We start from the raw sequence: 15,356 nt of genomic DNA, 5'->3' as shown, positions 1-15,356 counted from the left end.
CTATAATTACGAGAAATATGAAATCTTACCTTTATGCGTTCCAATTAAAGTTTTGACACATTCAGTTTTTTTATTGCATATTTTGATGAATTCTAATGTTTTCTTTATATTTCTTTATCGTGTTCCAGCCTGTTGCTTTATCTATCTTTCTACTAATGATTATAGGTTATGAAAATTATATTTCACTTCGATTTTCAAAACTCAAATTGAATCACTTAGTTTCGATGAAATGCAATGCATCAAATTACTAAATTATTGGCATCGCTTTCGTGTAACGGTATCCTTTTGTTAAAGAATCCTGCTTTGAACTAGAATTACTCGTGCAATTGACTACAGAGAATTTTCCAAATTTATATTATATCGAGTTTAGTATATTCTTAAGTGAATAAACGTATGTAGCCTGCAATCATTCTTTTACTTTTTTTCCCTGAAACTTTACAATAGGCGCAAATTGTTTGCTTTTTTGTCATGGAAACTAATTAAAACTACATGATACTTTACATGTGGTTTTCTTCTTCAATGATGATATTTCGTGTAATGTATGTGAATATTACAACTTGGAAGATGTTTTTCTGAGTCGTACCAAGACATATAACAAGTAGTTTTATTTTCGAATTGAGGACGAGACCTCCAAAAATACCAAGAACGACACTTATTTCAAAGATAAGTTTCAATTTCAAAACATGCATAAGCTTTGGACAGTTATTAAAACTACTTTTTAAATTAAAGATTTTAATCACTTAGAATAAATAAAGAACGTTATATACTAATTAACGAAAAAGAAAAAGGATCATATTTTCATCGTCTGATTATGAGTAATATTTCTGCCAAAACGTTTTAATTTCCTTATTACGATTTAATAGATACTCGTACAGAGCAGACATGGAATTTTGATATAATTGATAAAAAATGACTGTGACCTTGACCCGAAAGAATGTCAAAACCTTGCCCTATAATGGTTAAAATGTCTGCCAGGTAATTTCAATTTCCTTCGTTAGGTTTTCTTTAGTCTGTTATACACACATTTAACTTCTGAAATCTATTCGTCTTAACAACTGTTCAGAGTTATATTATATTTCATCTGTTACTATTGTACTTAAGATGAAGGGATAGATTAAATAAAAGTAACTTAAAATAAGTGAAATATTGTAGGTTTTCAAATTATCTTTAGTCCAATAAGTAATAGTCTTCTTATAAAGTACAGATTGTTCCGATTTATAATTGTCACATGAAGCCAAAATATGGCGGATAAGAAGTTATTTTTACTTTCAAATAATTAAAGAATCCTATCAAAAACGTTTTCTATTTTGCAAAACAGGCAAAGCGTAAGCTTATTTATGAAAATAATTAACAGTTAAGTTATAAAACAGATTTACTGATTGAAAAAAGTAAGTTTGATTTAAAATGAATCACAGATATTTGCAATAATCTTAAAAGATTCTGTGACGATTGTTCTCTTATGCCTACATTTAGTGGTCTTTTACCTAAATTCAACGCAAATATGCAATTTTATCCCATTGCACCTGAATAATCAGTATATATATTTAGTCATGACAATGTACAATGTATAACAAAGAAAAAAAAACGTGTCTAACCTCCTACTAAGTGTATGTAAATATTTTTGTTTTTTAAAGATAATAAAATTATACAATCAAAGTATTTTGATGAAAGACGTTTTACTGATACGCATAAAACGAAGTATCAAATTTATTTCAAACTTACAAACGCATTTCTGTATTCAAATAACAATATCAATATTCTCTTATATACGTGGATATTGCTATATTTCCATTTCACTTCTAAATAACAAACCTCCTCTTAATTTAATAAATTGATAAAACAATTCAAGATCCAATAAGAACATATAATATACCTGTCATGTGGTCGATATTCGTGTTTTTGAATATCGTTTTCATGTATCATTTTGTCCTTGTATTTGTATATATATCTCTTGTATTTGTCTGTTTACAGTCCGATATACACTCCATTATCCCATATCATTCCTATATCATTCCATTTCATCATCTCATTATAACAACTAATTTCTCATATTTCCTTCTGACATAATTTGCATGCCGGGCCTCAGTTTTTACAAACTTCCCGGAAAAACCACCTCACGCATGCGCACTTTGATATAAATATTTCTATTGGTTTGCGCCAGAAATTGTTGTCTTGTTTATTTATTTATTTATCAAGGCGTATGTTTATGTCCTTACAGGCATAAACAGACCATTCATACATTTGAAAAAGGACCATACGACATTGGTGGCCAGTGTGGATTTTTATGTTTGAATTGGTATTTTCATGGTACGAATATATTGGTGACGAAACTGCGAACACAAAGGGTGACGTAGGGATTTCCCAACTACAGCCAATCAGAACGGCTTTTATATTTTTGGTTTACTTCCGGTGACCGGGTACTCCCGAGGAATTTCATGAATATAAACAAAAGTTTCAACTAGTTATATTTCTATATTTTAAAGAGCTCTAACATTAAATTAATTAAAGGTACCTTTTCTTGTTTATATATCAACGTTGGATCATTCACTTCTTCGGACCATTTAGACGACAACTATATATTTGTGGACTTTGAACATTTGTAAACAAACAGTGTAATTTGTAAATTCTTTAAAATTATTCAGTGTTTACATATTTTGGATAAGTGTCTTTTTCAATTTAATTAGTATCAAGTGCCATTTCATAGTTATATTGTAAAATGTAGATCTGGGTTGATTTTTTTATTTATCTTTATTGAGTGGTGTAAAATCTTGATCAAGATCTACATGTGAAAATCAATTTGTTTTGAACCAGAGATATACATGTATATTATTATTTGATTTTGTATATTTTAGGTTGAATTCCACAAAGCCTTGTACTTCAGGCTTCTGTGACATTGATTTTTATCCTGTTGCTGGCATTTTGAAGATTGATACAGTTCACAGACATGTAGACACATCATTTAACTATCAGGTGGTTGGTGAGCTAACACTCTGTCTCTTTTATCTTTCATCTTGGTCTGAATAACTAGTATATTACACCTGTCCCTATTTTAAATTATTTCCATCCAGTCTGCTATTGTCCATTTACTGTAATAGATCCTATATTACCCCAGATATTATATATCCAACAGCTGTATTATTTCATATCCTATCCTGATAACTTATTGTACCTGATTACTTACTGTACCTATCTTTATTATTATTATTTATTTAAAGCAGGACTTGCTTGAACCAGAAGTTTGCCTGAAGTAAGCATGTAGATTGAATAGTTTAGCATTTATTGTAGGAACAGAACATTGTAGTTGACTTGTGAGTAAATATAAATAAAGTATAAAAGTAGGTTTGAAATATTTATTCTTTAGTTAGAATAAATTGTTCAACCCGGGCAGTTAAAATCAATTATATTTAAAATTCTGTAAACTTAAAATAACATTTCATTCAAAATACTGCGACGGTATCATGTAGCCGGTAAATAGATATGAAGTGAAATATTTATTCTTTAATTAGAATAAATTGTTCATTTTTGAATCCCGCTGATTTTATATTTTTATACACAGTTTGTGAGAACTGACACTAAACTTCTTCTTCATTTTCGAATAGTGAAGTGTTTTGTGTAAGTGGTAATATATTTTCTTATATAGACTTATTCTATATTTACAAGCATTTAACATATATACAAATAGCAAATCATTTGTTGCTACTGTATCACATCTGAAAAATTGATAATTTGGGTTCTACTCATTTAGTCATTATAAAAAGTCTGTTGATAGGCATATTATTTTACTTTATGAACTGAAAATTAAACATTTTGCATTGAAATAATTGTCTAAATCAGAAGAAAGGAAACTTTACACATTTATTTATTCCGGTTAGCTTTTTGTGCACTTGTATTAAGTTGAGTCTGTGCCTGAGCAGGTAAATTTATAAATAATCTATGTAAGTTAGATCTTTGGGATTTTTTTTCTGAAATTGTATAGAGTACTGGACTGAACATTGTTTGCAATACAGAATTACTGCATATAATTTCACAAGCCTGTGTGTCTCTTGCAATTACCATAAATTAGTTGAAATTTATACACTATAGCAAGTAACTGAACAAGTGTCTGTGCATTTCACAATATAATTTTATAGACTTGTTACCTGTAACTTGACAATCTTAGGTGTTTGTTATTTATTTAGTGAGTTAAGCACTGAATATTATTCAGTTGAATTTAATATTGTTTTATAATAGAGACTGAATATCAGTGTTATTAGATCTATTGTTTTACAAACTTTGATCTAATTTACTGACTGTATCTGGTACATATATTATTCAGCTGACCTTGAAATTTTGTGTAATGTATGGTGCACTGTGTGGGTCATAATTTGAATAAAGTTGATTGATTATTTTCAAGTCTTTGTTTTTTTTTTCTTTTGAAATAAAATTGTTTTATTTCTATTGTTTGTTTTTTATTACATCTATATAGACCTAAACTGGTTACTGATGTGAATCACTTTTTTTTAGTGTATGGTGTACAGTTTGGGCCATTTGAAATCCTGAATTTTAAGTCACATTTATTTTTTTTTTGGTCCAATCCATTTTTTTTTTTTTTTCTCATCATGGCGGATGGTACAACTCAGTCCTTAGACTATTCAGATGCAGATCTAGATTTTTTTTGCTAGACAGTTACAGAAATCTGGTAAGTTTCAAGTTAATGCAATGGCAAGTACACCTCATACAGTACACTCAAGTCATACATTTAATATGATAAACAAGATCGACAAGGAAAGGCGGCATTCAATGAACGCAGCCCCCACCTACTTACACCTACTCCTATACGGGAACATATCAGCAGAATGGGTACACATCAGGTTCACTTTCCTCCACCTGTTTATAGCATTCCTCCACCCATGCCTAACCCTCAACCATACTTGTCTTTTGTGACAAATAGGGACTTGGTACATGCCCGTATCCCTGAGTTACCTTCTTTTTCAGGAGATGGGAAATACAACTCGTCAATGTTCGAGATATGGCGCTATGATGTCAATTGTGTCATTGATGAGGGTAATTATCCACCATTTATTATTAGGGAGGCCATTCGCAAATCTTTGAAAGGCAGTGCCAGAGGTGTTCTTTTGCATTTAGGTGAAAATGCCACTGTTCCCGAGATCTTGAATGAGTTAGATGGCATTTATGGTAATGTTCATTCAACTGAAAGGTTGAAGGAACAGTTTTATAATGAACAGCAGAGGGTGGATGAGTCTGTTGCTGATTATAGTTTGCGTCTGGAGAGGTTGCTTAGCAGGATACCGTGCAATCTTGATAGGATGTCCAAGGATGAGATGCTGCGGGGTAGGTTGTGGTCAGGCCTCCGAGATATAGAGCTGAAGAATGCCTCTAGATTTCTTTTTCAGAGGGACCTCAACTTCAATACTCTTCGTAAAGAGTTGAGAGCCATTGAGGAAGACTTGCGCTTGTCCAGATTACAATCTTCTCTTCCTCTTCCCTCCAAGCAGGCAACCCCTCAGGCCAATGTTTCTACTTCTAATACTCCTAATGAGTCTGTTCCTGCACAGCAGTGTGTCACTACTGTAGATAGTAAAATTCTCCAGGAAATAAGGGCCCTTTCTAAGCAGATGGAAGGCATGGAGTCCAGACTGTCTAGTATGGAGAAGGAACTCAAGGGCTTGAAACAAGAGAGATCTTCCACTCAGGATGTCAAAGCCTCTGCCAGTCCTTTAAACTACAGTCGACCTCCATCGCAGGGCAGATGAGAGGTCATACTTCCCCTTCTAATGACCCTGTTTCTACATTTCCTCTAGTTGGCTCTTCTAATGAATCTGAAATTCTTATAAATGGTACTTCTACTATAGCTTTGATAGATACTGGTTCTATGATTTCATCTATTGGAATTTCATTCTTCAAATCTTTAAAGCCCCAGCCTGTCATGTCACAGTTGTCAGAATTTTATGTTGGATATTTCTTCTGCTAATGGTTCTAAGGTACCATATCTTGGATATTCAGTTCTTGATATTTCTTTTCCTTCTCTTTTCATCAGAATCTTTTTCAGCTCCTATTCTGATTGTTCCAGACACAGAGTACTCCATGCAGAGTTCCTTTGATAATAGGCACCAACATACTGAACGTTTTGAAGTCATCAGGAACAGAGTCAACATCGTCCTCCACTTTCAGACATCATATCTTCCTTGTCTGACATTGTCACCAAACCTGTTACTCTTCTTCATCATCAGACTGTCATTGTGAAGCCTTTTGAAACAACAACACTTGAGGGAAAGGTGAGACATATTGGCAACATGTCATCTGGTGTTACAGAGTCTACTGATTCTCTTATGTTGAATGTGTGCCCTAGATTGGTTAAATTACAACCTGGTACTTCTTTTTGCAGGGTTCCAGTACGTGTTTGTAACTTGACTGCTAGAGCTATTACCATTCATCCAAGAATGACTCTTTGTAATTTACATGATGTGTCTGTTGTTCGCACCATTGATCCTTCAGAGGGCGTTGCTGATAAATCTCACAATTCAGACAAGTCTCTTGATGACCTTGGTATTTCTATTCCCACTGAAACTTTAACTTCTGAACAGCAGGTAAAGGCAACTTCCTTCTTCAATCAGTGGAAACATATTTTCTCCAGTATTTGGGTCACATTGTTAGTGCTGATGGTGTGAAGACAGATCCTGAGAAGATTGAAGCACTCAAGACATATCCTGTACCTACTTGCCTTAAGGAGTTGCGTAGCTTTTTAGGTTTCTCAGGTTATTACAGGAGATTCATTAAAGACTACGCACAGATCGCCAAACCTTTGAATGACCTTCTTACTGGTATTCCCACCTGCAAAAGTTCTTCTAAGAAATCTAAAGTTCCTTTCAATTGGGGTCCAGATCAGCAGAATGCCTTTTGTTCTTTGATAGATAAACTTTCTTCTCCTCCAGTCTTAGCTTTTGCTGACTACAATAAACCATTCATTCTTAATGTTGATGCCAGTACTAGCGGTTTGGGAGCGGTTCTTTACCAGATTGGTGCTGATGGTAAGGAGCATGTTATGCCAGTAGGGGTTTGAGAGCAGGTGAAAGATATTATCCTGCTCACAAACTAGAGTTCTTGGCTCTTAAGTGGTCTGTCTGTGATAAGTTCCATGATTACCTCTATGGCAATTCTGTGGAAGTTAGAACAGACAATAACCCACTTACCTATGTGTTTTCATCTGCCAAGCTTGATGCTACCAGTCACAGGTGGTTATCCTCCTTGTCTGCGTATGACATCAACTTGCGGTACAGAGCTGGTAAAGAGAACATCGACGCCGATACCCTTTCTAGAATTCCTTCAGCTTCTTCTCTTCCTGATTCTAACATTCTCCTTTCAGATGCTGTCAAGGCTCTTTTGTTTTCTAAATCTGAAGGTCCAGGTCAACTTCCAGCCGTAGAATGTATTTCTTTTAACCAAACTGGTCTTTCTCTTAATCCCAGAGACGAGATCGAAGTCGGAAGCAGCCTTAAGTCTATTGATTGGAAGAAGGAGCAGCAAGATGATCCAACACTTTCCCGTTTAGTTCAACTCTTTGAAATTGGTCATAGGTTAACTGAACGCCAAAAGTCACATGAAACGGCCAAGGTTCGATCGTTTCTGAAGGAATGGAGCAACCTTTACTTTAAGGATTCAATTCTTTACCGTAAAGGTACTTCAAATGGTTATCATGTTACTCAGCTTGTTCTCCCTGAGCATATGCTTGATTTAGCTTTCCAGGGTTTGCATGATGAGGCAGGACATCAAGGTTGTACAAGAACGATTTCCTTGTTCCGTTCACGTTTCTTTTGGCCTCAGTTAGAACAGTATATCGAACACAGGGTTCGAAACTGCCCCAGATGTATCCGGAGAAAGTCATTGGATAAAACGACTGCTAAGTTAAATCCTATCCAGTCGAGTTATCCAATGGAAATTGTCTGTATGGATTTTCTTTCTCTGGAGATGTCTCGGGGTGGTTATGAAAACATCTTGATCATTACTGATCACTTTACTCGTTTTGCTCAGGCTATCCCTGCCAAGAACCAAACTGCACATACTACCGCTAAACTTCTCTTTGAAAATTATGTTTGTCACTATGGTTTTCCTAGTCGGTTCCATAGTGATCAAGGGCGAAATTTTGAAAGTGAAGTTATCCGGGAGTTGTGCAAGTTGGCCAATATTGACAAGACCAGGACTATTCCGTATCATCCACAGGGTAATGGGATGCCTGAGCGCTTTAACGAAACCCTCTTGAATATGTTGGGGACCCTAGAAGATGACAAGAAGGTCAATTGGAAGTCCCATGTTCCCGCTCTTGTCCATGCCTATAACTCTACTCCCCATTCTTCTACTGGTTATTCTCCCCACTTCCTCATGTTTGGTCGCCACCCTAGGCTTGCCATCGATGCGTTTCTTGGCATCGAACCAGACAAATATCCTGTCAAGGACCATTCTTACGTCTCCGGTCTCCAGAACAGACTCAAATTTGCATATTCTGTTGCACTCCGAGAGGCCAAGTAACAAGGCAAGAAACATAAAAGGTACTATGACCTCCGTGTGAGAGAAGCGGAATTGAAGCCCGGGGATCGAGTACTGGTCCGAAATGTAGGTGTTAGGGGAAAATCCAAACTTGCCGATAGATGGGAGAAGGATGTTTACACCATTCTTAGCCAGCCCACCTCTGGAATTCCCTTCTATGAGGTGAAGAAGGAGAACAGCAAGGAAAGGTCCAGGGTTTTGCACAGGAACCTTTTACTTCCCTTTATGGGGATGCCTTTGTGTAAAACAACTGAGTCCTTATACAAGCCAGCTTCCTCTGACTTACATTCGGATCAGAACTCTTTCTCCAATCCCTCCTCTGATATTTCCATTACAGCTCCATTAGATTCCAATACCTCACTTACATCAAGTCCATCAAATGTTTCACAAAGCAATTCTGCCACAATACATGATTCTAACAATTGTATGTCAACTTCTTTTACAGGAACATCAAACAGCAAACAAGATGTCACGTCAACAACTCAAACTTCTTATTCTGTTCCAAATAAAACATCTCATTCTATTACAGGTTCTAAATATATTATTCCTGCACTGAGAAATCCATCTAAGGACAACAACAACAATTTACAGAGGCAGAAACGTACAAGAAAGAAACCCGGATGGATGCTAAATGATAACTGGAAATTAGATTAATGCTTTTTCTTTTGATTTATAGTCTAGGTGTGTTTCAACTTTGAAGTTAGGCGTTGCTTAGTACCTGATGTGTTTCGTTTTATGTTTTATACCATGTACCATATATTTTACCCTGGTAATTTATAAATGTACTTTACAGTACTTTAAAAATAAAGGATTTATTGTTGAGAGTGCACCTCTTCAATGAATTCACAGTTCTACTGATAAATTAAAATTTTGTTTCCGCGTGACATATATTTTTCGCGATTCGCGGCATACGGTATTTTTGTGGAACATGCTTGAGTTTAAGGTATTTTGCCCGGGTATTATATATTTACTCACAGGTTGTAATTGCCTTCAGTATTTAGATTTAGTTATGTAGTACCTAGTAGTTTAGTTACTTTATGGTCTAAGCTAACTACTTGCAATGTCTGGTTCAAGCTCTTCCTCTTTAATATTTTATGAATGTCGGGGCGACATTCCCCAAAGTGGGGAAGTATGTCATGTGGTCGATATTCGTGTTTTTGAATATCGTTTTCATGTATCATTTTGTCCTTGTATTTGTATATATATCTCTTGTATTTGTCTGTTTACAGTCCGATATACACTCCATTATCCCATATCATTCCTATATCATTCCATTTCATCATCTCATTATAACAACTAATTTCTCATATTTCCTTCTGACATAATTTGCATGCCGGGCCTCAGTTTTTACAAACTTCCCGGAAAAACCACCTCACGCATGCGCACTTTGATATAAATATTTCTATTGGTTTGCGCCAGAAATTATTGTCTTGTTTATTTATATATTTATCAAGGCGTATGTTTATGTCCTTACAGGCATAAACAGACCATTCATACATTTGAAAAAGGACCATACGACATACCCATCAAATAAAATGCTCTGAAAATATATAATAGATAAAATGTATGAAATAATTTAATTTAATCTAATATCTTCTTCAGCTTGAGATTAGTCCAGGCCTCGACATTAGCGGTGGTCCGTTGGTCCGAGACCACCTAATTTTGGCAAGGACCACCTAATTTTAAAATGCACTGGTCCGTCGGACCACTTGAATTTTCTGGTTTGTGCAAGGCTCATTTGGGAGATTGTTGATTTGGTTAAAAACATGTTATATACATTTTGTTAAAAACCATTTGTTCTATGAACATGTATATAGTTCATTAATAGATTAATCTGATTAGTTAAAGAAGGTCTTAAATCATCAAAAACTTTCATTTTAAGTCGCTAAAATTGTGTCTATTATATAAGTTGAGTTAAGAATTTGTGATATTAAGCTAGGTACAAATTGCATTCAAATGATGCTAGTAATGATGCATCGTCGGATTACCACGGCGGAACCTTTAACATTTATGTTATGTTACATGTTAATCACACGTGGGTATCCGACAATGGTAATTATGATATTGTATGGGATACTGTATGAACTTTTAATTTCATATACATGAATAATTGCAAACTAAAGGAACTGGAAAAAATACATCTAGTAATTCTTTGCTAGTTATCTTTATTTTTACTGTTTAACGATAAGATCCATTTCTTCCAGAGTTAAAATTACCTTTTTTAAAAAGTAAAAATTCTATATTCATAATAAATCTGTGAGGAAAATAAGCTAAACAACAGTTATATATATAGTTGTTTTTATTTTTTATCCTTTAGACATTTCCTTGTTTTAAGATAATTTATTAGTTTTTATCTAAAATGTTAATCTATAAAAGATACTATAATTATCATGATTATAAGACGTACCACGTACCAGCAATGAATATTTGAATAACAGTAAGAAACAAACCCAGACACAAATTGTTTCACTATTCCCTAACTTGAGTTGAGGGAGAAATCACTTCAATATAAAAGTTAGCCCTGATGTGTATTTTTGATTGAGCTATGAAAAAACAAAACAAATAACTTCACGACAGAATACCTACTTAGAACTTACTCTCCTTAATTTATGATAAGATAAAAATATATATCTAAAATGTCTGTTTTCTTTAAAGGTTAATAATACATCTTTGTCATCAATTTTAAGCATACTTTTTTCTAAACTTGCAGTAAAATGATATAATAATAATAGTTGACCACTTGACTTCTGAAAGGACCACCTTAATTTCAAATCTAGTGGTCCGGCTAACCACCTGATAAAAATGTTAGTGTCGAGTAATTTACTAAATTACTATTCATCTTTTTTTTCATAGTTGTTAATTAACAAAATAAATCGTTTGACTCTGTATTTCCCTTATCAATGAAATGCATCATGATAATAACTATCAACAGGTTTAGATTTGTTGTATTATGTGTTCAAGTTGTAGGAAGAATAAAACATTCAAATTTTCAATTCATAGACATGCTTCGAAAGATCGTTTCGTTTCGTTTGTTGATATCAGCTCGGTTTGCATGTATGTATGTACATTTAAGAGCAAAAACATTATATAAATAAAACATGCAACGTTACAATGATGAACGCATGTAATATCTCAGTGGTTATCTGTTACATAACAAACGTAGTATAATAAATACAGAAAGAAAATAGTAAAGAAAAATGTGTAGATCTAAATATTCGAAAATCAGTGTCAGAGGTGATTTAATACAGATTTATAATTCATAGTAAATTCTGAAAGAAAAGTATCTGTATGCATGCAAGAGATCTTTGTTGGTATTCCATAGTTTACTCCTGTTTCTAATATATACCATTAACATTACGTTATATCTAAGATTGATACGGGTTACTCCCTGTATATGTAGCCAGGATATTTACGAGAAGTATGAAATCTTACCTATGCGTTCCAATTAAAGTTTTGACACTTTCATATTTATTATTACATATTTTGATAAATTCCAATGTTTTCTTTATGTTTCTTTTTCGTGTTCAAGCCTGTTGCTTTATCTATCTTTCTACTAATGAATATAGAGTATGAAAATTATATTTCACAACGATTTTCAAAACTCAAATAGTATCACTTAGTTTCGATGAAATGCAATGCCTCAAATTACTAAATCATTGGCATCGCTTTCGTGTAACGGTATCCTTTTGTTAAAGAAGTCTGCTTTGAACTAGAATTGCTCGTGGAATTGACTACAGAGAATTTTCCTAAATTATATTATATCGAGTTTAGTATATTCTTACGTGAATAAACGTATGATAGCCTGCAATCATTCTACACTTACATTTTCCCCTGAAACTTTACAATAGGCGCAAATTGTTTGCTTTTTTGTCATGGAAGCTAATAAAAAGTAAATGATACTTAAAATGTGGTTTTCTTCTTCAATGAGGATATTTCGTGTAAGGTATGTGAATATTACAACTTGGAGGATGTTTCTCTGAGTCGTACCCAGACATATAACAAGTACTTTTTATTTCCGAATTGAGGACGAGACCACCAAAAATACCAAGAACGACACATATTTCGAAGATAAGTTTCAATTTCAAAACATACATAAGCTTTGGACAGTTATTAACACTACTTTTTAAAATTAAAGATTTTAATCACTTAAAATAAATTAGGAACGTTATATACTAATTAACGAAAAAGAAAAAGGATCATATTTTCATCGTCTGATTATTAGTAATATTTCTGCCAAAACGTTTTAATTTCCTTATTACGGTTTAATAGATACTCGTACAGAGCAGACATGGAATTTTGATATTGATAAAAAAATGACTGTGACCTTGACCCGAAAAAATGTCAAAACCTCGCCCTGCACATCGTTTTATTATGGTTAAAATGTCTGCCAGGTAGTTTCAATTTCCTTCCACAATTTTCTTTAGTCTGTTATACACAAATTTAACTTCTGAAATACACATAGGGGTCTAATCGTCATAACAACTTTTCAGAGTTATATCATATTTCATATGTTACTATTGTACTTAAAATGAAGGGATATATTAAATAGATGTAACTTAAAATAAGTGAAATATTGTAGGTTTCCCAATTATCTTTAGTCCAATAAGTAATAGTCTTCTTATAAAGTACAGATTGTTCCGATTTATAATTGTCACATGAAGCCAAAATATGGCGGATAAGAAGTTATTTTTACTTTTAAATAATTAAAGAATCCTATCAAAAACGTTTTCTATTCTGTGCTAAGACTAAGACACACACTTGTTATTATGATCTATTTTGAAAAATATCCACACGAAGCGGCGACTTCAAGACACGACTTTCTGCTTAAAACTAATTTGGACTTAATGAAGCAATCAAAGGTCATTAGACACTATACCGGCAATGTATGGAGTTCATAATCACGCTATATTAATAAGAAAATCATAGTTAGGGAATTGTGTTTCTGAGTAAGTATTGAATTTAAATCTTATTCCTTAGTTGTACCTTTTTTCTTCAAAGAAATAAGTTTCCTATTATGATATCAAATATTTCAGATTAATTTCATACAAATCTGTACCTGTGATCAAAGAACTCCTGATAAAACAATACATGTTCCTTTCCGTATCTTTGGGATATACTGTTTGTAATAAAAGAGCTTATGCGTTTGTCGTTTAATTAATACAATGGCTGATTGTGATATTCACAGAACATTCCCTGATAATTCTATTTATATATTTATACATCAAATCATATGAACAATCCTATGCATGTAACCTAAACTAATATCACTTTCATAATCAGAAAGGTCAAAAGATATTTTAAACTTTAAACGAATAAAAAATTACAAGTTATGGTCGGTGATTTCAAGCACGTTGTTATTTCGTTTGTTCTAGTTCATTAAAAATGCTCTTTACGGTGTGCAAATTTTGCGCAAATTTGTTTCGAGGGCAACGGATTTTATGACATCATTTATGACAAAAATGAAGATGCTGTGTTGAAAGGTTATTGTGCAGTAGCGTTTCATAGACATGACTTCAAAACGGCGCATGACATCATCGTCATAACATGAAATTGAGTTGATTTGATGACAAAATTTCGTGTCTGACAAGATCGCAAGTTATTCTTGGAAACAAGCGGTAGTAAAACACTATTAGAATATGACATACAGTTTACGATTGCAGAGGAACTTTTTCCCTCGTATTACACAGTCCAGCGCCGTCTTAATGACGTGGATTTATATATAACTAAATAAACATAAAAACGCGTGCGGCCGCAGGTGGAGAATGCGAAATAAGGGTGTACTGGTTTGATGTATATGTAACGTCAACGATACACTACGACGATTTCGGCCTGTTGAAGTACATCATAGTACTGTCTAATGTTTGATGTAAAGAATTATTGTTCAATTTGTCTTAATAATATAAATAAGCTCCATGTCGGTCATCAGCAAACGTAGTTCGTGATTTTTATTTTCATTTATTTTATTTGTTATTTATTCCACAAGCTTTTTTAAATGATAAATATGTAAAACGACATTGAATATGTCAGTGATGTTTCTTTTTTTCTTATTTCGGCTCTATAAGCTTTCCAAACTTAGACTGGACAATGCTTTAATGTTGGCATTGCATGCAAGCTTAATTATAGAATGGCGGTATAAAAAATGTGATTTCCAACAGGAAAAATTCAAATTTTGTCTCTATCGTTTTTATTTCCTTGTCGCAAATTAGGGAGAGGGTTCTTGTAAATATTGTTATGTAATAATTAGATAAAGGAACATGATACTCTGGAAGTTGAATTCGTGAAGTTGAAATCGTGAATTTATGAAGTTGAAATCGTGAATTCATGAAGTTGACATCGTGAATTCACGAAGTTGAAATCGTGAATTCACGAAGATGAAATCATGAAGTTGAAATCGTGAATTCATGAAGTTGAAATCGTGAATTCGTTAAGTTAAAATCATGACTTCATGAAGTTGAAATCGAGAATTCATGAAGGTGTAATCGGGTATTCATGAAGTTGACATGTCCCCACCGGTCTTTCGTACATATCCTTCTAAGTTAGTTCAACCACTTTCTCAGAAGACTTACTGTGAAGAGAACAGGTTTAAAAATATCACTTTTTTACTATAATCAGACTTGAGGATCAACGTCTACAGAATTGAGTAGTATCCTTATGACTTGTCAGATATAATCAGCTATTAATATACGAGGCCCTCTTAAATTCAGCTTCTAAAGCCGTTCATTCACGAACTTTGTCAATGGCAGTAAAAGACATATATTAACAGTATCTGGTATATGATTGGCTATGAGTGAACTTATTTTTCTTTTGATTCTGTA

General features: G+C 33.5%; 1 protein-coding gene across 1 annotated transcript; it reads left to right on the top strand.

Annotated features, from left to right (window-relative positions):
* Nucleotides 1–4,835: 4,835 nt before the first annotated feature.
* Nucleotides 4,836–5,753, top strand: LOC132755683 (uncharacterized). Its single transcript, XM_060746574.1, has one exon. It carries the CDS (start codon nucleotides 4,836–4,838, stop codon nucleotides 5,751–5,753), a length of 918 nt encoding a protein of 305 aa, XP_060602557.1.
* The last annotated feature ends 9,603 nt before the right edge of the window (nucleotides 5,754–15,356 follow it).

Source organism: Ruditapes philippinarum, unplaced genomic scaffold, assembly GCF_026571515.1.
Source record: "Ruditapes philippinarum isolate M1 unplaced genomic scaffold, ASM2657151v2 ctg415_1_1_1_1, whole genome shotgun sequence".
Lineage (NCBI taxonomy): Eukaryota > Metazoa > Mollusca > Bivalvia > Venerida > Veneridae > Ruditapes > Ruditapes philippinarum.
The sequence above is the reverse complement of the archived record's forward strand: the minus strand, read 5'-3'. Positions and strand labels throughout refer to the sequence as shown.